The following is a 20,289-nucleotide window of genomic DNA, read 5'->3' as shown; positions in this document are numbered from 1 at the left end:
GATGAAAATAAGTATTTGAACACCCTGCTATTTTGCAAGTTCTCCCACTTGGAAATCATGGAGGGGTCTGAAATTGTTATCGTAGGTGCATGTCCACTGTGAGAGACATAATCAAAAAAAAAAAATCCAGAAATCACAATGTATGATTTTTTTAACGATTTATTTGTATGATACAGCTGCAAATAAGTATTTGAACACCTGAGAAAATCAATGTTAATATTTGGCACAGTAGCCTTTGTTTGCAATTACAGAGGTCAAACGTTTCTTGTAGTTTTTCACCAGGTTTGCACACACTGGAGGAGGGATTTTGGCCCACTCCTCCACACAGATCTTCTCTAGATCAGTCAGGTTTCTGGGCTGTCGCTGAGAAACACGGAGTTTGAGCTCCCTCCAAAGATTCTCTATTGGGTTTAGGTCTGGAGACTGGCTAGGCCACGCCAGAACCTTGATATGCTTCTTACAGAGCCACTCCTTGGTTATCCTGGCTGTGTGCTTCAGGTCATTGTCATGTTGGAAGACCCATCTTCAAAGCTCTAACTGAGGGAAGGAGGTTGTTGCCCAAAATCTCGCAATACATGGCCCCGGTCATCCTCTCCTTAATACAGTGCAGTCGCCCTGTCCCATGTGCAGAAAAACACCCCCAAAGCATGATGCAACCACCCCCATGCTTCACAGTAGGGATGGTGTTCTTGGGATGGTATTCATCATTCTTCTTCCTCCAAACACGGTTAGTGGAATTATGACCAAAAAGTTCTATTTTGGTCTCATCTGACCACATGACTTTCTCCCATGACTCCTCTGGATCATCCAAATGGTCATTGGCAAACTTAAGACGGGCCTTGACATGTGCTGGTTTAAGCAGGGGAACCTTCCGTGCCATGCATGATTTCAAACCATGACGTCTTAGTGTATTACCAACAGTAACCTTGGAAACGGTGGTCCCAGCTCTTTTCAGGTCATTGACCAGCTCCTCCCGTGTAGTCCTGGGCTGATTTCTCACCTTTCTTAGGATCATTGAGACCCCACGAGGTGAGATTTTGCATGGAGCCCCAGTCCGAGGGAGATTGACAGTCATGTTTTAGCTTCTTCCATTTTCTAATGATTGCTCCAACAGTGGACCTTTTTTCACCAAGCTGCTTGGCAATTTCCCCGTAGCCCTTTCCAGCCTTGTGGAGGTGTACAATTTTGTCTCTAGTGTCTTTGGACAGCTCTTTGGTCTTGGCCATGTTAGTAGTTGGATTCTTACTGATTGTATGGGGTGGACAGGTGTCTTTATGCAGCTAATGACCTCAAACAGGTGCATCTAATTTAGGATAATAAATGGAGTGGAGGTGGACATTTTAAAGGCAGACTAACAGGTCTTTGAGGGTCAGAATTCTAGCTGATAGACAGGTGTTCAAATACTTATTTGCAGCTGTATCATACAAATACATAGTTAAAAAATCATAAATTGTGATTTCTGGAATTTTTTTTTTTTTTGATTATGTCTCTCACAGTGGACATGCACCTACGATGACAATTTCAGACCCCTCCATGATTTCCAAGTGGGAGAACTTGCAAAATAGCAGGGTGTTCAAATACTTATTTTCCTCACTGTATGTAGTTTTGGGCACATTTTGCTTCAATAAGAATATTACCATTGTTGGGTGTCAGTGAAAGGAATGGTGCCTTATGTTTTCTATGGGAGGAAAAGTGCCTTGTATCGGTGGAATTGAAAGACCCAAGGTCCAGAAAAAGACAATCGAAAGGGCCGCAGTTTGGAGACCACTGGTCTATTCTATGACTTAAAGTCCTTTCTTGTACAATTGAGATAATGTGAATTTTGGCTTAACTGTAAATTCAATATCTTGGAGTACAATACTGGGACACAGGTCCCTCTCCTCTGTCCACTGCATCTTATTGCTTGCTACAAAACTGGAGTCCCATGGAGTGGGTGGTTATTTGAGGGTACACTGGCGGCATTTCCAGCATCACTTTTGCCAGTTTCCAGTCACCTGAAGGTAGCGGCGTATAACTTCTGGTCATGGACTACAAGCCCTGTGTCCTTTACTGTACTCCCAAGATATTGGATTTACAGGTAAATTCACATTCTGCTTTTTGAATGCGTAGCTCTGCTCTTTTAGTAAAATAAAGCCCTTCAAAAGAAATATAATACTTTTGTTAGATCAGAAGCTTAAATTTCTCTCAACATCATATGAGTTGGTCAAGTGCATATAAAGTAGTATAAATCAAAACCTTACAAGGCATGTTCTGAATAGTAGTAGTCCAAAATTCGAGTCCTAACTGATACAAGTTTATTGTGCATTGTTGACCATTTTGAGAGGATACATAACACTTTTTTTTTCCATTGCCACATTGATTAATAGTATTGGTAGTTGCTGCATTTAACAGACTTGAAGACAGGAAAGTCTAACTTGATCTTCAATGATAATCTGCCAGGAGAACTTGTGGCCTTAAAGAAAGTGCGTCTAGATAACGAAAAGGAGGGCTTCCCTATTACTGCTATCCGGGAGATAAAAATCCTTCGACAGCTCATCCATCGCAGTGTTGTCAATATGAAGGAGATTGTTACTGACAAGCAAGATGCACTGGACTTTAAGAAAGACAGAGGTGACTTTAAAGAAGAATCGCTATCCTCATGTGGTTACCCATTATTTGCTCTGGATTTCTGTTGTAACACTGATTTTCTGTGTGTTAGGTGCCTTTTACTTGGTGTTTGAATACATGGACCATGACCTGATGGGTCTCCTAGAGTCTGGGCTGGTGCAGTTTTCAGAAGACCACATAAAGTCATTTATGAAACAACTTATGGAAGGACTAGATTACTGTCACAAGAAGAATTTCCTGCACAGAGACATCAAGTGTTCCAATATCCTGCTGAATAACAGGTGACAATTAGTAAGGGATGATTTCTCAGAGCGATGATTGTGTGTAGAGGTCAAAAACTCACATTGTGTTCCTTTTACAGTGGGCAGATCAAGCTGGCAGATTTTGGACTGGCAAGGTTATACAACTCAGAAGAAAGGTAATCGAGAACTTAATTTGTTATTCTGTACGGTTTTGTTTTGTTGGCACATCGTGAACAAATACTGAATAACGTTAGAGTTTAACCACTTCCATACCGGGCCTTTTCACCCCCTTTCTGCCCAGGCCAATTTTCAGCTTTCAGCGCTGTCACACTATGAATGAGAATTGTGCGGTCGTGCGACGTTGTACCCAAATAAATGTTGATCAATTTTTTTTCCCCGCACAATAAAAGCTTTTTTTTAGTGGTATTGAATCACCTCTGCGGTTTTTATTTTTTGCGCTATAAACAAGAGTGCCAATTTTGAAAAAAAAACACTATTACTTTTTGCTATAATAAATATCCCAATTTTTTTTTACAGTTTTTTTCCCTCAGTTTCAACAAATTTTTGACAAAAAAAAAAATAGCATTAAGCGTAGATTTATAGCATTGCACACAAGTTATAATAGGGATAGAATTATGGCATTTTTTTTTTACAAGTAATGGCGTGATCTGCGATTTTTAGCGTGACTATGACATTGCGGCGGACATATATGACACTTTTGACACCATTTTGGGACCATTCACATTTATACAGCGATAAGTGCTATAAAAATGCATTGATTTCTGTATAAACGTGACTGGCAGGGAAGGGGTTAACACTTGGGGCGATGAAGGGGTTAAAAATGTTACCTATGGAGTTTTTCTAACTGTACGGGGGGGGGGGACTCACAAGGGGAGGAAGACCGATGTTCCTCTGTAATGGGAACACACAGATTGGTCTCCTCTCACCTGACAGGACGTGGATCTGTTTATACACACAGTTCCACGTCCCTGCTCTGTGACGAGCAATCGCGGGTGCCCGGCGGACATCGCTGCCGCTGGGCACGCACATCATGTCTCCAGTGATGCGGCGAGCGCGCTCTCTCCACAATGCAGGGAATCCCAGGACGTCATGACAGCCGCCCGGAGTGACGAAGGGTTCCTGCGGCCATCATATGACTTTACAGCGGTGGGGAAGTGGTTAAAGTATATATTTATAAAGATTTTTTTTTTTTTTTTTTAATGTTGCATTATAAGATTTAGTTAAAACTTTTGACTTCGTAAGAACAGTGGGAAATCCTCTCACTGGCAGTTAAAGGTGAAGAGCAAAGTTAGAATGTTTCCAGCAATAGAGGTTCTTTGTTTTTTTTTTTTTTTGTTTAACAATGTTTTTTATTGAAGTTTTACAAGAACAAGAAGAAAAACGATATAATACAAATAAACGGGTCATATCATACAATAAGACACGTTATCAGTAAACATTTGAATAGTGGCATATGATTATCAGAATTCCAGATATAATTGAGCTGAATAAGTAATACCTTAACCTTAAGCGCCAGATAGGAGGTATTGTCCCCCCCCCCCCCACACCCCATCTGGGATCAAACTGTGCCGAAAAGGGAAGGAGACACCCCCCCCCCCCCCCACCCGTATAGGTCCTAGGTTGTGATTCCAGGAATTTAATTTTAGTTTTTTAGTTACCAGGCATAAATGTAATGTTGGTGCGACGCCTTCGCAAAATAGATGTCATACACTTATATACTCACGTTGTATTAGTACATAAGTATAACTTGCATCATCCTGACGTTTGTGGTTTTAAATAAGGTTTAACTAGTTAATTATTGTAGTAAACTTAGAACAAAACTCAACAATATAACAGTATCACATTTGATGACAGATAAAAAAAACTTCATAGAAAAGAGAGAGAGAGAAAGAAAGGGAGAAGAGAAGAAAACGAGGATGAGTCTACAGTCTCTAGCACTTGAGTAGGATTCAGTCACAATATATTATTGGCCCTTAACTTTGCTGCTTTTTTTATACAATTCAACCCATTGATTCCATCTTGAACACATAGTTTGGTAGGTAACTTGCGTTGATGCAAACATTAGCTCGTAGGTGGTGTAGTTATTAGACGTCTCACTATTTCTGTAAGTGTAGGCGATCCTGAGTAACAAATGTGTGACTATGACCCATTGAATCCGCCGGAACAGACTTTATTCCCAAGGACAGAATTGTCATTCCAGCTGATGGTGGAATACACAACCCTGTGGTCTGTGTGATTAGGTTGGATATTTTGGCCCAAAAGGAATTAATCACTGGGCACGTACACATTATATGATGCAATGTTCCTATACCTCCTGCAATTTCTCCAACAGAGTGGGGAAGCCTGTGGACTAAATTTGGAAATTATATAGGGTGTCAGATACCAGCGCAGAAATATTTTATGGGTAAGCTCCCACAAACTGGCACTCTTAGTTGCTGCATACGTAGTGTGTAATGCTTTATGCCATTGCTCCATGGTATAAGACCCACCCATGTCTTGTTCCCATGCTTTAATAGTTGCATTCTTAATAAATTAATTTTTATCATGTAACACGTTGTAAAATAGTGAGATACCTTTGATCTTAGTAGTTGGGCTGCTAAGTAGGGCTGCAACTAACGATTATTTTCATAATCGATTAGTTGGCCGATTTATTGTTTCGAATAATCGGTTAATTACCTTAAAGTGTGGTGTATAATTTTAGTTAATATGTAAAGTTTAAAAAAAAGGCAATTTATTCTTCAATATATCTATAAAGTGGTAAATAAAAACCAACTATATGGTTAGGGTGAATCTGGTTAATAGACTCAGAACACATTTTTTTAGTTAAAGAAAAAAAGTTAGACTGTTTTGCAAATTTTCAAACAGAACCATAATATATTACAGTATTTATCGGCGTATACCGCGCACTTTTTTGCCCTGAAAATCAGGGAAAAATCGTGGATGCGCGGTATACGCCAATACCCGCTTTCCCGCGCCGAGTTTTGAATACTGCGCCGACATATACCGAGCACAGTACACTCGGGTATAGTCGGGCAGTCTTGGCTCCTTCCGCGCTCACGTCCTGGATGTACAGGACGTCAGCGCGAGAGTTGCCGAGCATTGCCGACAATACACGAGTGTACTGCGCTCTGTATATGTCGGTGCAGTATTCAAACTCGGTGTGTGAAACGAGCGGGGAGGACGTGAGGACGCCGCAGAAGGACGCCGGACCCGACGAAGAGGACACCCGAAGCCGCAGAAGGACGCCGGACCAGACGAAGAGGACACCCGAAGCCGCAGAAAGACGCCGGACCCGACGAGGCCGCCGATGGACGCCGCGCAAGACACCAAAACTGTAAGTACAAAATAAACTTTTTTTCCACAGGTTTGAGGGCAACTTTAGGGGTGCGCGGTATACGCGGGAGCGCGGTATAATACCGCGATAAATACCGCGATAAATACGGTATATGCTGGCCATACAACAATGCCTTCCTTCAAAAACAATTAATTTCAAGAACGTTCGTTCGATTTTCTATTCGTAAGTGGGGTCAAATCGACGTTCTTTTTTTAACCACAGTGATGGGAAAATTTAGAAATAGAAAACTTCTTGGTGAAAGGAATTTTCAGACCATGTATGTGGTTTTCGTCCAAAAATCGCATTCATTTTAAAACTGAATGTTAAAAGCAAGAGAAAATTTCAAACATTCTTTCATTCAGCGAATGTACAAATATTTTTTATATTAATTTTAACAGTAGTGATTATTTGATCCTTTTGTACTATAAAGGACTAATTTTAGTTATTTTAACCCCATTATGTTACTGCCCGATTAATCGATTATGAAAATGGTAATCGATTAGGAAATTAATCGATTAGTTGTCGATTAATCGATTAGTTTTGGCCCTACTGCTAAGGTATAAAACTACTCTCCACGGTAGGTAGGTGGTGGAGTGAGGGTAGAGGTTCTTTCCTAAGCTTGGTCATATTGCATACGCCAATGTTGGATGTGGAAATTAATTAGATGGCACACAGTGACAGTTCAAACAGTCTGATGACCAAGTTGAAGTGGTAAACAAATAATTGGAGCCTCATAGAATGTGAGTCCCAGTAGCTAAGGAATTCATGGATTGGCTACACAGAAAAGGACAAGATTTTACGGGTAGAACATTTATTACAAATGCATGAAAGATATTTTTTTTTATTTTTGAAAATCATAGTGAAATACCTTGAGGTTGTTTTGTACTGAAATGGCAGTGCTTTTTTCTGTCCTATTCATTGTTAAAATCTTTGCGTGATTACACATTTCTAGGGTCTTCTGACAACACATTTCTAGGGTCTTCTGACAGCACAACAAAACATCAGTTTCCTATATCTGAAACCTTCAGATAGATTTTTAACTGCTCTCTTCTATATTGAGAGAAAAGTAATAACTCTTCCTTCTGCAGAACAAGGTTCTGGAAAAAAGAAGGCAAGAAACAGCTTGATTTAAATGAAAACTAGATCCTTCTAGGAAATAAGGCTGGGTGAGGCTTTAACAATACCCTATCCTTAAGAATAATTAAGTATGGCTCTATACAAAGAAAGCTACCAATACTGAAACTCTCTTGCGGAGGTTACTGCAACCAAGAACGCCAATTCCCTTGTTAGGATGAAGTGAAGTACGGTGCATCGGCCCAAGGTGTGGATCTTTGATGGAACTTGAGGCTAGCCCCATCTTCTTTCCTAATGTAGGAAGGCAAGAATTTTGCATATGACATGCTTCCAACGATGCCACTCCTTGGTTTTACACCAGGAACATGGGCCTTCCAAATTCTATGATGCATGGTCTCCTGTACGAATCAAGGTAATTTGCCGCTGATTCTGAATGCCCCTATCAAGAATACAGGCTAAAACAGCCAGACCATTAATTCCCATGTTTGCAAGACAGGATGGAATACCCCCTTGCGAAGTAGATCTGGACAAGATGTAAGGGACACTGGGTCCTCTACTACCACCCTTACGTTCCCTGCACAGTAATGTCGTCTGGGTCATGCCGGAGCTATTGGGCTGGTTTCAGTTCTTTGATGTTGCATAGAAGCCACGGTAGTCACAGCACTGGGGGGGGAGAGAAAGCATAAACAAGTGACAACTAATCTACGAGGTCACCAACGCATCTGTCCCGCATGCGAGTGGATCCTTTGTCCTTGACACATAGCTGTCAAACTTCTTGTTGAACCTGGACGCCTTTCTCTGGCATTTGGTCATAAAAAAGTCGGGGTGTAGAGGCAATAGGCAAGGCACAAGCTCCTCTACCCAAGCCAAAACATGGCTCACTTCCCTCTGGCTGCATGACTTCTAGTGCCTCCTTGGTAAACAAAGTAAATCACTGGTGTGGCATTGTTGGATTGTACTCTGACAACCTAAACGCCCAGGCCCTTAAGCCAGACGTGCCATCCATAGCCCTAGAATGTTGACTGTTAAGGCTCACTTGGAGCTTGACCACTTCCCCTGGGCAGTGGTCTCTTCCAGGCCTGGCCTCCATCCCTAGAGGCAAGCCTCTATGGAAGCGTGCGTTAATGGAAATGTGAATTCATACAAATATGTTTTAGGCAAAACATAAAGTGTGCGCTGTATACATATAGCACGTGTGCTATGGAACGGGCATCTTGCAAGCATGTGTTTATGGACATGTTATGCAACATTGCACAACATGTACCCACGCAGACACGTATTCCTATGTAAACACAAGGAATCCTGTATAATTAAGGAAACTATCATTATTATCTCATTATGCAACAATGCAAAATGTAGGCGATTGTGCATCCTTATGCGATTCAGCATTTTTTATGCAATCAAACATCTTATGCGTTTTAAGCACTATTGTGTGGACAAGTACCCTTGTGTGACCAAGGACTCTTGTGTGATCAAGCACCCCGTGCGATCCATCATCTTAATGCAATCAAGCATTGTTATGCGATTTTAGGCATTTCTGTGAAAACAAGCCTCTTGTGACCAAGTATCCTTGGGTAATCAAGGACTTGTGTGATCATGCAACCTTGTGTGATCCAACATCTTTATGCAATCAAGCATTTTTATGCGATTTTAGGCATTTCTGTATAAATAAGCCTCTCTGTGTGACTTGAGCACTTTAATGTGTCAAAGCATCCTCATGCAACTATGTAAAAAACATGTAAATCCATACAAACAGAAACTTGTATCTTTATGTAATAAACATGTTCTGCTACTTGTTTTTACCCCACGCTTTTTGTACATTCCAAACTCATGTATTTAATGCAAAAATGTGGACTGGTAAAGAGGAAGTTATCCTCTCCAGACGTGCGTTTCCGCAATCATGCCATATAGCTGTTGTGCGCTAGCAATGTGCACCAGCAACTGTTCATCCCAGCAGTTATGCATTTGGCTAGCCTGAAGCCAGCACCAGGATGAGGATACTGTGGATGTTTTTCTAGCAACCTATACTCCTCGGCTAGAGTTTTTAAAAGAAAAAAAAACAGCTTATGCAGGTACCCAACCAGCAGAAATTTTTGCAGTAGTGGGAAGGTACAAGCAACCCTATGGGTTTATTTTTGTTTTTCTAAACCCCAAGGGGAGATGGACTTTGGCCGTCTAGGCTGAGGGTACGTTTTACGCAGTATGAATCTCTGAAAAAGACTTCATCTGCAACTCCAAAACTTGTGAGGCTTCTGATACCTCTGCACCTGTTCCCTGTCCTCTGATGGTGAACTTTCATCCTCAGGATTTTTATCCTGAGGATTTAGAGCAGGGCAAGGGGCACACCCCGGTTTCTGCTTCTTGTGAGGGTGCTGCGATTATAGCAGTTAACGTCTTGTAGAATGACAAATGTAATGCAAAAACAGTCGAAACTGACATACGCTATGCAGTGGTTGCAATGTTGGGGAAGGCTGCAATGCCTGACCGCCGATGGCTTAACCTGTGCTGCAGCCTCTAGTCTCTACAGGGGAGGATGGTATCATGCAAGCATGATTAGGGCCACCAGATTCAGATGGCGATACCTTTGGTGCCCTTTTAAATTCCTGCCCCTGAACCTTTTCTACAGGGAGACCTAGTCCTAAGCTAAAAGCTGAGGAACTTTACACATGTGCATCAACAGCTGAACTTAGTCAAGCAAAAAAAACAATGCCTGCTAATCTTCACAGCTTGATGCTGAGTAGGCGTCTTAGGTATGTTTGTAACCAACACAGGAGGTGCTTACGTGCCCCAAACTGCTGTGTCCCTCTGGCTTTACAGAGCTCTGACGTCTGTGGCTTTTTTGAAGGGCCTGCCCTGCGCCTGCACTATTAGCCGACGCGGATGCGGCAGTGGCAACCACATCCCCCTCTCCACCATCCCTACCAGCTTCAAAGCACGCCCCGCGTAGGGAAATGGTGGAGGCGGGGGAGAGAGATCCCCCAAAAGGAGCGCTGTGAATCTTGGACTACGAGGGGACAACCCCCCCCCCCCCAAAAAAAAAACAGTGGCAGAGCCTGAAGCGGAGGAAGTGAGCCGCTCAACAGACTGGCTGACACTGAGCTTTCGTTCCTGGAGAGCATGGTAAGTGAATCACCAGGTTTGTCTCTTTACTGCCTCCAGTGGCGGATAACAGATAAGACATGCAGCTACTCATGGAACATAATCCTTAGGGTATTTACCTAGGATTGTCTTCACTTACCTGATCCCCGCCGCAGGATTATGATGAGCAGAGACAGACCCAATGTTCACCCATCACGGCAGGTTAAGTCAACAGACCTTCAGGGACTGAGATCCTAGACAGGGTTTCCACTCCCCTGGACCTGTACCGCATCCTGCCAGAAAATCTTTGGTATGTGGATATAACCAGAGTACTAGAACCCAGGATCCAGCCCTCTGAAGAGGCATTACAGGCAAAAACCTTGTGCTTCGGATACGAGGCCTCAGGTACCATCCACTTTGGCCTCAATGGCACTTTGGATGGATCTGGTCTTTATGGAGGCTATTTAAATCCAGCATGGATCCCTCCCAGAGCACCTCCTGGGACCAACTGAGGTGCTCCAAGTATGGGAGTGGTTATATAGGGAGGAAACTTCCTGTCTAATTGATTACACCAGTGTCCAGCACCTGAAGGTGGAAATAACCCATTTGGTAATTACTAGGCTCTGTGTCCCGTGATGTATGATAAAGAAACGTATCTGAATTGCTCAGTACAGGACACATACAGCTTATTCATAAACTATAGGCTACCATGATCGGACACTGGCAAGCATTTGAGAACATGCTCCCCTTTGCTGCTTCACGTATAAACCTATCCAACGACTCAAGTTCTCAGTTTTTCATTAGTGTCTGAAGATGGACCTCTCCTTCTCTAGGAAACCAGCTTCACTAGTTTATTATTTTATCTGTTATTTTCTTAGAACTCTTCAATCAACCCTTACTGTTTTCTAATGCCTACACAGAAGCAGTGTAACGGGATTGTTGCAACCTTGGAAACCTGAAAGGATTTTCACTTCCTCAAAAATCCTTGAACTCTATCCATTGCAAAAAAAGTGAGCTATTTCTCTGATTTATCTTTCTGTCTGTATCTTAAACAGACATATCACTGTACCTATTAAAGATATTCTTTCTCTCAAAGTTTCTGCTGATAAAAAAATGTCCTTTTATCCTGGCAGGCCCAGCCCTGCAACCAGCTCTTGCTGCTATTTATGTCGAACTGCAGCTAACAGGACTGGGACCATGAATAACCAACACAATCCCATTTTCTTTTACGTTCATTGACGGACACAGCGTCCTCCATTATCGACCATAGGGTTATTTTGCCACCTACAGGAGGACACTAGGAATAAAAGGAAACTGCACCGACTATGGGCAGTCCTGGCTAATATAATTCCCCTCTCTGCATAGACAAAGCCCCGCCCTGGACTGGCCAGCGAGTTAAATGTCTTGCATGGATATGATCGGCACCTATAGTCTGTGTCAGTTTTACCCTGGCTGACAGCCCCCCACTGCGGTGGTGAGGTTGTTCTGTCTCAAAAGTGTTACCCGCAACTCCCTGGATCAGTAAGTAGATGCCCTTCCGGGTCACGGGTGCCCCCTGGAGTGGGCTGCCTCAGAGTTGTCTGCCCCTCCAGGTCTTTCCCTACTATTAATCCCTCTATCATCTGGGGCGCATAGCATGGGGCTGAGGGTCCTTTTCCACTGGTTTTCCTGGATCCCAGCTGTGTCGGGTGTAGGTGGAGGGACGCCGGGCTATGTGCACCAGCCCCCTGATTGACGTTAGAGGGGTCTGTTGGTACCTGACTGCATGCTGCCTGTATGCCTTTCGTCTCCCTTCCTGGCTTGCTGGAGCACTTGGAGGTTGCCTGTAACCATTGTGTCCTATAACCATTGTATGGGCTTGGGTTGCCGGACAGGTAAGGGGTGGGGACGTTCCCGATTCCTCTTCTTTCTTGGAGTGTCTGCTTGGGCCATCCCGTGGGTGTGCTCATCACGTGGTTGGGCTGTCCACAACTTGAGGCTGTGGCTTTGCGCCCACCTGGTCCGGGATGTGGCACCACCATTTTAACTCTGGGCAGTGCCCTCTGTTTCATGCTGCCATTGTCGTAGTCCAGGCTGCGGCCACAATCCTGCTTTAGGGCATCCGCCCTTACACTCATGCCTCGTGTGACCTGGATGCTGACAGAGGGCAGAAGGAGTTTCATGAGAAGAAGCAGGAGGAACAGTGTGTATCGGGCTTTAGTTTCAATGCTTATCACTTTGGCCAGTGCTGTACAGATCAGCCTGACTCTGCTGCCCTCAACCCTTAAGCACCCAGGGAGTGCTTAATCTTCACTGTGCTGTCTGGGGGTCTGTGACCAAATCCAGCTGAGAGCTGATGCATTCCATGAGCTCCCTGTATACACTGACAGCCAGAGCTGAGCTCTCCTCTGAATGTTCACCTCCTGCCATGCATCCCAGGACTGGGGGTCCACAGCGCACTGCGTTATACTGGATCCATGCATATTCTGGCACTGTAGTTCTCCAGTTGCTGTTGCTGATTATCTAGTTCATGTCCCTGCCTAACGGTTGCAAGGTTGTGCGGACATTGGGAGGAGAACAATGGCATTACCACTGAAGATGCACAATTTGGGTTCCATATTAGGCTCCTCACCCAGCCTATGGCCTCTTGCTGATCCTGCTCCGCAGTTCAGTGTAGGTGCGGTAGGCATTGTGTTGTCTGCCTCTGCAGTCCTGTAGTGTTGGGATGCTGGTAATCATAGCTGATTTCCCTGATAGTTATGACGTCACGCCAGGGATCTCTAAAGTAAACAAAGCCGCGATCGCGGCTGTCGGCATAAGATCTGTGAATTTTTTCCCCGATCTAATGCTTTCCAGCCTAATAAAAGTAATAAAATGTGAAAAAAATAATGCAGTTCAAACCACACGTGAGGTATAAGGAATGGATAAGGTTGTAGAAGTCCTTGTAGTTCCTCAGCGCCTGGGGTTTCGGTACCCCTTTGAGGAGATTTTTTTTTTGTATAAGACTTTTCCTCAGGGCAACACAGTGGTGTAGTGGTTAACTCCCTCACCTGGCAGCAAGAGAGTCACGGGTTGGATTCTGGACCCCGACTCCAATCTGCTTGGCGATTGAATGTTCTCTCCCTGTGTCTGTGTGGGTTTCCTCTGGGTACTCCGGTTTCCTTCCACACTCCAGACATGGGTGCCTGGTTAAAACGGTGGTGACTGCTCTCCCTATTGAAGGGACCCCTGCCTTCAAGGACCATACTGTTAGGAGGTCTGAGGCGCTGACCTACTCCATGTTTTCCATGCTGGGGTCTGCAATGTGGCCTGTTGTGGCCGCAACCTTGGTGTCTCAGACACTCACTGAATGGGCAAGGTTTTGCACCAGACTGTGGAGGAGCACCAGCTCCCTCCCAAATTTGTTAGACTGGCCGACCGGTTGGTCAAGGACATTGTATATGTCTGTGATGCTACACGGGATGCAGCATCGTTGATGTCCAAAGCCTCTGTTTCGGCGGTGGTTTTGCACCGCCTGTTTTGGCAGATAAGCTGGTCTGTTGACCAAGCATCCAAAAAAGCACTTGCTGATTTACCCTTCAGGGGTGGGAGTTTTTTTAGTACCTCGCTGGATGACATTAAGGATGTCACTGGGGGTAAGAGCACTCTCCTCCCTAAGTCCCCCAGGGGAAAGGAGCCGCGCCCTTCATTCCCCGCTCAGAAGCGTTTTTTTTTTCATCCGTCATGGCGTATGGGTAAATACTCCCAGGCAGACAGAGGCTCAGCCGGGGGACGGAAACGTCCCTGGGTGTGTAAGCCGAACACGCCGGCACCCAAACCCACCAATGTATGTAGCCTTACCCCTGCCCGTCTCATGGGTAGGGGGGGCGGCTTTGCAGGTTCACAGCTAGGTGAACCTCCCTGCTCTCTGACCAGTGGGTCTGAGAGGTGGTCTCTTCGGGGTACTAGGTAGAGTTCTTTCCTATCCACCGAACAGATTATTTCCCTCGTGTCTCCCTCTCCTTCCGACTCGTCGGTCTGCCCTGCTAGGGGCAGTGCAGGGCTTGCTAAGCTGCGGGGTAATTTTACCCGTCCAGCAGGACGGGAGGTTTAAGGGATTTTATTCAAATCTGTTTAGGGTCCCTAAGACGGACGGGTCCATCCAATTTTGGACTTCAAAGCCCTAAATGCCTTTGTGAGAGTAAGGAAGTTCCGCATGGAATCCTTTCGTTCAGTGGTAGCTACGCTCCATCCAGGGGACCTTCTGGCGTCCTTGGACATTGAGGACGCATACTTGCATGACCCAATTTGCGCAAGTCACCAGAGGTTTCTGCGCTTCGCGATAGAGGAGGACCACTATCAGTTTGTGGCCCTTCCTTTTGGTCTAGCGTCAGCACCGTGAGTTTTCACCAAGGTGCTCGCACCGATCCTAGCTTGCCGAGACAGCGAGGCATTGCCATCATGGGCTACTTTAGATGACCTGAGAGCAGCTTCTGGCTCAGAATTGGAGGAGGATAGGTCTATAGCCAGCCAGATCCTTCTAGAGTTCGGGTGGGTGTTAAACATTCAGAAGTCAGTCCTAGTTCCGACTCAGCGTTTGGGGTATCTAGGGTTGAACCTGGACTCCTTGGAAGCAAAAATCTTTCTTAGCCTGGAGAGATTGCAGACTCTTCAGTCTGCAGTGAAGGTGTTGACATCACGCAAATGGTTGTGTCTCCGTTTTTGCATGCGAGTCCTGAGCCTGATGGTAGCCTCCTTCGAGGCGATTCCATATGCCCAGTTCCACACGTGTTTTGCTGAAGGGGATACTGTCCAAGTGGAACAAATCTCCTTTGTCTCTGGATCGTCGGATTCAGGTAAGCCACCTAGTCAGTCTCTCTGAGTTGGTGGCTGAGATCCCGGTTCTTCGGTCCGGGTAGTCATTTCTTCCCTTGCAGTGGACGGTCTTTGCAACGGACGCCACCCTCGCGGGTTGGGGGGGAGGCGTCTGGGGGGGTCCAGTTGGCCCAGGGTCGCTGGACTCTAGCGGAATCCTGTCTACCGATCAATGTCCTATAACTCCGGGCGTTTGGGCTTTTCCTCTCCTCGTGGTCAAGGAGGTTGCTAAGTCGCCCGATCAGGATTCAGTCGGACAACACTACGGCTGTGGCTTATGTCTAAACTGGCAAGTGGACTACCTGAGTCGCCAAATGCTAGACCAGGGTGACTGGTCGTTGCACTCAAAGGTGTTTCAACTCCCTTGCAGGAGGTGGGGCTCACAGGGCGTGGATCTCCTGGCCACTCGTCTCAACCGCAAGGTGTTGAAGTTCGTGGCCAGGTCTAGTGATCCCTGTGCTGACACGTCTGACGGCGTTGGTGGCTCTGTGGGGTCAGTATCGACTACTTTATGCCTTTCCCCCATTGAAGTTGCTTCCTTTGCAGCTCCGTAGCGTTAAGGCCGAGGGGATCCCGATGATTCTAATCGCTGCAGATTGGCCTCGGCGTCCTTGGTACGCCGTTCTCGTGCGCCCGGTGGCAAATGTACCCTGGCGGTTGCTAATGCGGGAGGACCTTCTGTCTCAGGTCGCCTACTTCATCCTGCTTACAGTCGCTGGCTTTCACGGCAGGGCTATTGAAAGACAGGTTTTACGAGACCGGGGTCTTTCCGACTCGGTCCTATCAACCATGCTGAATCACGGAGGTCTTCTTTCAGGAGGATCTACCATCGCACCTGGAAGGCCTACATCTCTTTTTGCGAAGAGATTGGGTGGCCTTCCACGGACATACTCAGTGTCCTGGGTCCTGCTGTTTTTTACAGCTTGGAGTAGATCAGAAACTTACCTTAAGCACCGCACTTTTTAATACGCTTTTTAAATGTTTCATGAATAAAACTGTTGAAAACGTACTACACCATATGGGCATTCTCTTTTTCTGGGAGCAAAAAAAAAGAAACCATAGAGAGTTGGAGCGCGGAGGTTCGGGACCAGCAGTGGAAACCGTACATCATATGTTTACATGCAGTTTACCTTTTTGAATCTGGTGAGAATATAGCGCAATAGGAGGTGGTGGTGACACTTTACATTTAAGGTGGAAAAGTCACAAGTTTTTTCAGCAAGGCACAAATTCCTGCAGAAAGCACATACTGGAGGCACGCTTTGAGGACTTAGCATTAATGCACGAGTACACTGGACTATTTCATATATAGTTTTGTATTTACACTATTGATTGTCAGCGCATATGCGCTTCTGAGTTTGCAAAAGGAAAAAAATGTTTTTTTTTTATTTATATATGTTTCATTCATATATACATGTGACCACATCACAATATATGTTTTTGGGATAATGCTTTATTAACAGTTTGTTTATGATTGCCACGCATAGTTTAATTATATATATATATATATATATATATATATATATATATATATATATATATATATATATATATATATATATATATATATATATATATATATATATATATATATATTCACTTTCTAAGGTCAGCGCAGTAGTACAAATTGTACGAACACTCTATAAAAATCTTCACACAACTGCACCATCCGGTGGAGTACACCACAACTGCAGCAGACTAAACATTTTAATTATATCAGCATTTAATATTTATTTTGATTTTTGCGCCGGTACAACAACTCACAATATAATCCTTTTTAACTTATTCTCTACTCGCCCGCTTGGGGGTCACCCCTCCGTGCCTAGCTAGGGTTGGGTCAAATAGCATATTATAATCTCCCACGCACATCACGTAGGCATCAGGGTATTGAGCTAGAAACACCACTGCCTCCTTCAATACCTGTATACCTGCTTGAGGTGGGTTATAAATTCCCATCTATACAAAATGGTAAAGAGTATAACGTTCCATAGATAAATACGTATCTTCCCTCAGTCACATTTTTAACTTACACTCCCATGGCAGTGAGCGATGAATCAACGTGTACACTCCCCTTGAGTATGATGTATGATATGAGTGATACATATGGTTAACCCACAGCTTCAAATATTTTAAATTCTCTTTGATCATATGCGTTTCCTGCAGACATGTTATTTTTGCCTTGGTCTGTCCAATGACTGTAAATATCTGGCTTCTCTTAGTGGTTTATCTCATCACTCTTACATTCCATGATATAAAAATACATTGTTCACTCATGTGATTTTTTTTTTTCTTTTTTGGTAATCTCTAGGGGCTATATCCACTCGGGTTCCTATCTTCCTTTACATTTATCTGTATCAGGTGGGGTGGTAGCGCTGCATCCAGTAGTAACAATTCTAAATCCATTCTAAACCTCCCATTGCCAGTATCTTCATAACATTTTACTATTTCAAGGAGTAAAAAAGAAAAAAATGGCCTTGCCTGTCGCCTAAATTACCTATGTCGCAGGCAATTTGTGAGATGTCCAGCCTGTATAATTAAAGATTGCAACTTTCCTTTCTCCCCTTTCCCCTCCACCCCTATCCAGTGGCCAAGGAGCACCTAAAAACAAGGAATTCACCATCAAAGTCCCTAATTCCCCAAGCTGTAGAATGCATCTAGCCCCCCTCCACCTCCTCTCTCCCACCACCATCAAATCTAATTCCATTTACATTACCATCCCACATCCTATCACCACCTAGATCTCTTTATAGAAAGTGATTCATGAAGTGCAACTGTGCATAGGTACACATAATCTCTTGGGCCTGTCCAGCCTGTGCCCATAAAAATACAGATGTGTACAAATGTGTGCCTCAATATCTCAGTACATTTAAGTATATAGTGTGCGCATTACTAAATTAAATACCCCATATAATCATAAAAAGTACTCAGAAGTGATAAAACGGTGTAAAAACAATGCCATACATTTCTATATACCTATAAGATTCTTGCGTATATATACATGCATACACATACATATACCCCCAAAAAAGTAGACAAAAAGGGGGGGGGAGGAGCGTGAGGGAAAAAAAAGGGGCAAGATTGCATAAACATTTTTATAAATTGCGTATGCAAGTTTTGGTATTACTGTGTCAAAAAAAACCCTATATAATAAAAACACACACAAATTTTTTTTGGAAACAAAATTAAAAAGAGGGGGCGGGGGCGGTGGTCTCAGTCCAAAAAGATAGTATTCAATGTCTAACGTTCCGTAGCATTTTCATCTCCCTGCTTCCTTGAATGGTGTGCCTTTTTATTAATCCACAGCCATTCATGGGCCTGTTCTGCTGAGGTAAAAAACAAAACCTTCCCTCTATCCTCCACCCTTAACCAAGCTGGTTATGCCATTGAATATACAGTCCCATTTTCTCGTTTTTGTAGCCCCAGGGAAAAGTCTGGAAATATTTACGTTTTTTCAATTTTTCATATTCTATCAGGCCCCTTTTTGTCAAGCTTTTCGCAGAACGAAATCACTATCTTTACAGTTGAATAGACGTGCTAAAAATGGCCTTGGGAGCCCCTGGTTGTGGTGGCTTTGCAGGTATCCTATGTGCTCGCTCAATAATAAATGCACATGAGAATTCAGCATCTGGCATCCCGCATACAGCCCTATCTATCAAAACTGGTACACTTAGATCAAGTTGGGTTTGTACCAACTAGAGAAGCGAGAGATGGTACCATTAAAGTGTTAAATTTAATAAATCAAGCTAACAAAAAGAAGATATTGAGTGTTTTCCTGAATTCAGACGCAGAGAAAGCATTCGATAGAGTGAATTGGGAGTTTATGCTGGGAACAGTAAAACAAATGGGGTTGGGAGAACGGATGTCACAATGGATAGAGGGGGTGTATGCGGGACCTAGAGCCTTGGTAAAAGTGAATGGTGTATACTCTGAGCCTCTGGCGATTACAAATGGTACTAGGCAGGGCTGCCCCCTGTCGCCTTTACTATTCGCCCTGACGTTAGAACCACTATTAAATAAGATTCGACAGAACAGAGATATAGTGGGTATTCAACTAGGAGGAAGGGAATACAAAGTATCGGCTTACGTGGATGACATGCTCTTCTCCCTGGTAAAACCACAGATATCCCTTCCAAATTTAATGAAAGAAGTAGAACTTTACAGGAAGATGTCAAATTTCAAAATAAACTATAGTAAATCTGAAGGGATGGGGGTCGCTCTCCCGGAGTCGATTAAAAACAGTTTAGAATATAGCTTTAAGTTTAAGTGGACGACGAGGGCATTGAATTATTTGGGGACACAAATGCCACCAGATTTAAAGGATATTTTTGAGTTAAACTTTAAACCACTACTGGGTACAGTTAGAACAATGCTAGATGGATGGAGTAGAGGAATGCACTCTTGGTTTGGGAGATCTAATATTTTAAAAATGAGTGTAGTGCCAAAATTTCTCTATCTCTTTCAAGCTCTACCAATTCAGATCCCCATGTCGTACTTCAATCAAGTCCGGGCTTTATTCACAAAATTTATATGGGGGAGTAAAAGGCCAAGGATCGGTAGGAAACTATTGATCCTGCCCAAGAAGGCTGGAGGAATATCCGCACCGGATATGCTAAAATATTATCAAGCAGTTCAATTGGGAAGGATAGCAGATTGGAGTAGACATGGGGATTATAAATTGTGGATCACTATAGAGCAACAAATGTGCCCTGTACCGTTGAATAGGGCAATATGGTGTTATTCAGCATTACCCCTTACAGTTAAAACCCATCCAACGATAGGCCCAACTTTATGGACTAGAAGTAAAGTATGTCATAACTCAAATTTCTCGACTAAAAACTCCCCCCTCTATCCGATAATAGGAAATCCAGAATTTCAGCCAGGCATGGATTCTCAAATATTTAAGAAATTAAAAGAAAATGGTAGATTTCAAGCCTCCCACTTTTTGGGAGAAAGTGGGTGGATGACAATAGGAGAAATAGTACAAGGGGGAGGGAGTTGTGGGATATCGATATGGCAAGCGCGACAGGTACAACATTTTCTGGAGACTCTGGGTGGTGCAGAAAAGTACAAACGGGCACTCACAAAATTTGAGGAGTACTGTGG

The 20,289-nt window shown here is 43.9% G+C and overlaps 1 protein-coding gene across 5 annotated transcripts in view; it reads left to right on the top strand.

The window, feature by feature from the left end:
* The window catches only part of CDK12 (cyclin dependent kinase 12), a 425,890-nt gene that overhangs the window by 174,535 nt on the left and 231,066 nt on the right, over positions 1-20,289 (top strand). For all 5 annotated transcript variants that reach the window (XM_040331634.1, XM_040331633.1, XM_040331632.1 and 2 more), the window contains exons 5-7: positions 2,440-2,610; positions 2,699-2,888; positions 2,969-3,025. In XM_040331634.1, the coding sequence (XP_040187568.1) occupies positions 2,440-2,610; positions 2,699-2,888; positions 2,969-3,025 (418 nt within the window). The remainder of the gene's footprint in view (positions 1-2,439; positions 2,611-2,698; positions 2,889-2,968; positions 3,026-20,289) is intronic.

The sequence above is a fragment of the Rana temporaria genome, chromosome 12 (assembly GCF_905171775.1).
Source record: "Rana temporaria chromosome 12, aRanTem1.1, whole genome shotgun sequence".
Taxonomy (NCBI): Eukaryota; Metazoa; Chordata; class Amphibia; order Anura; family Ranidae; genus Rana; species Rana temporaria.
This window is presented reverse-complemented; position numbering and strand designations above follow the sequence as displayed.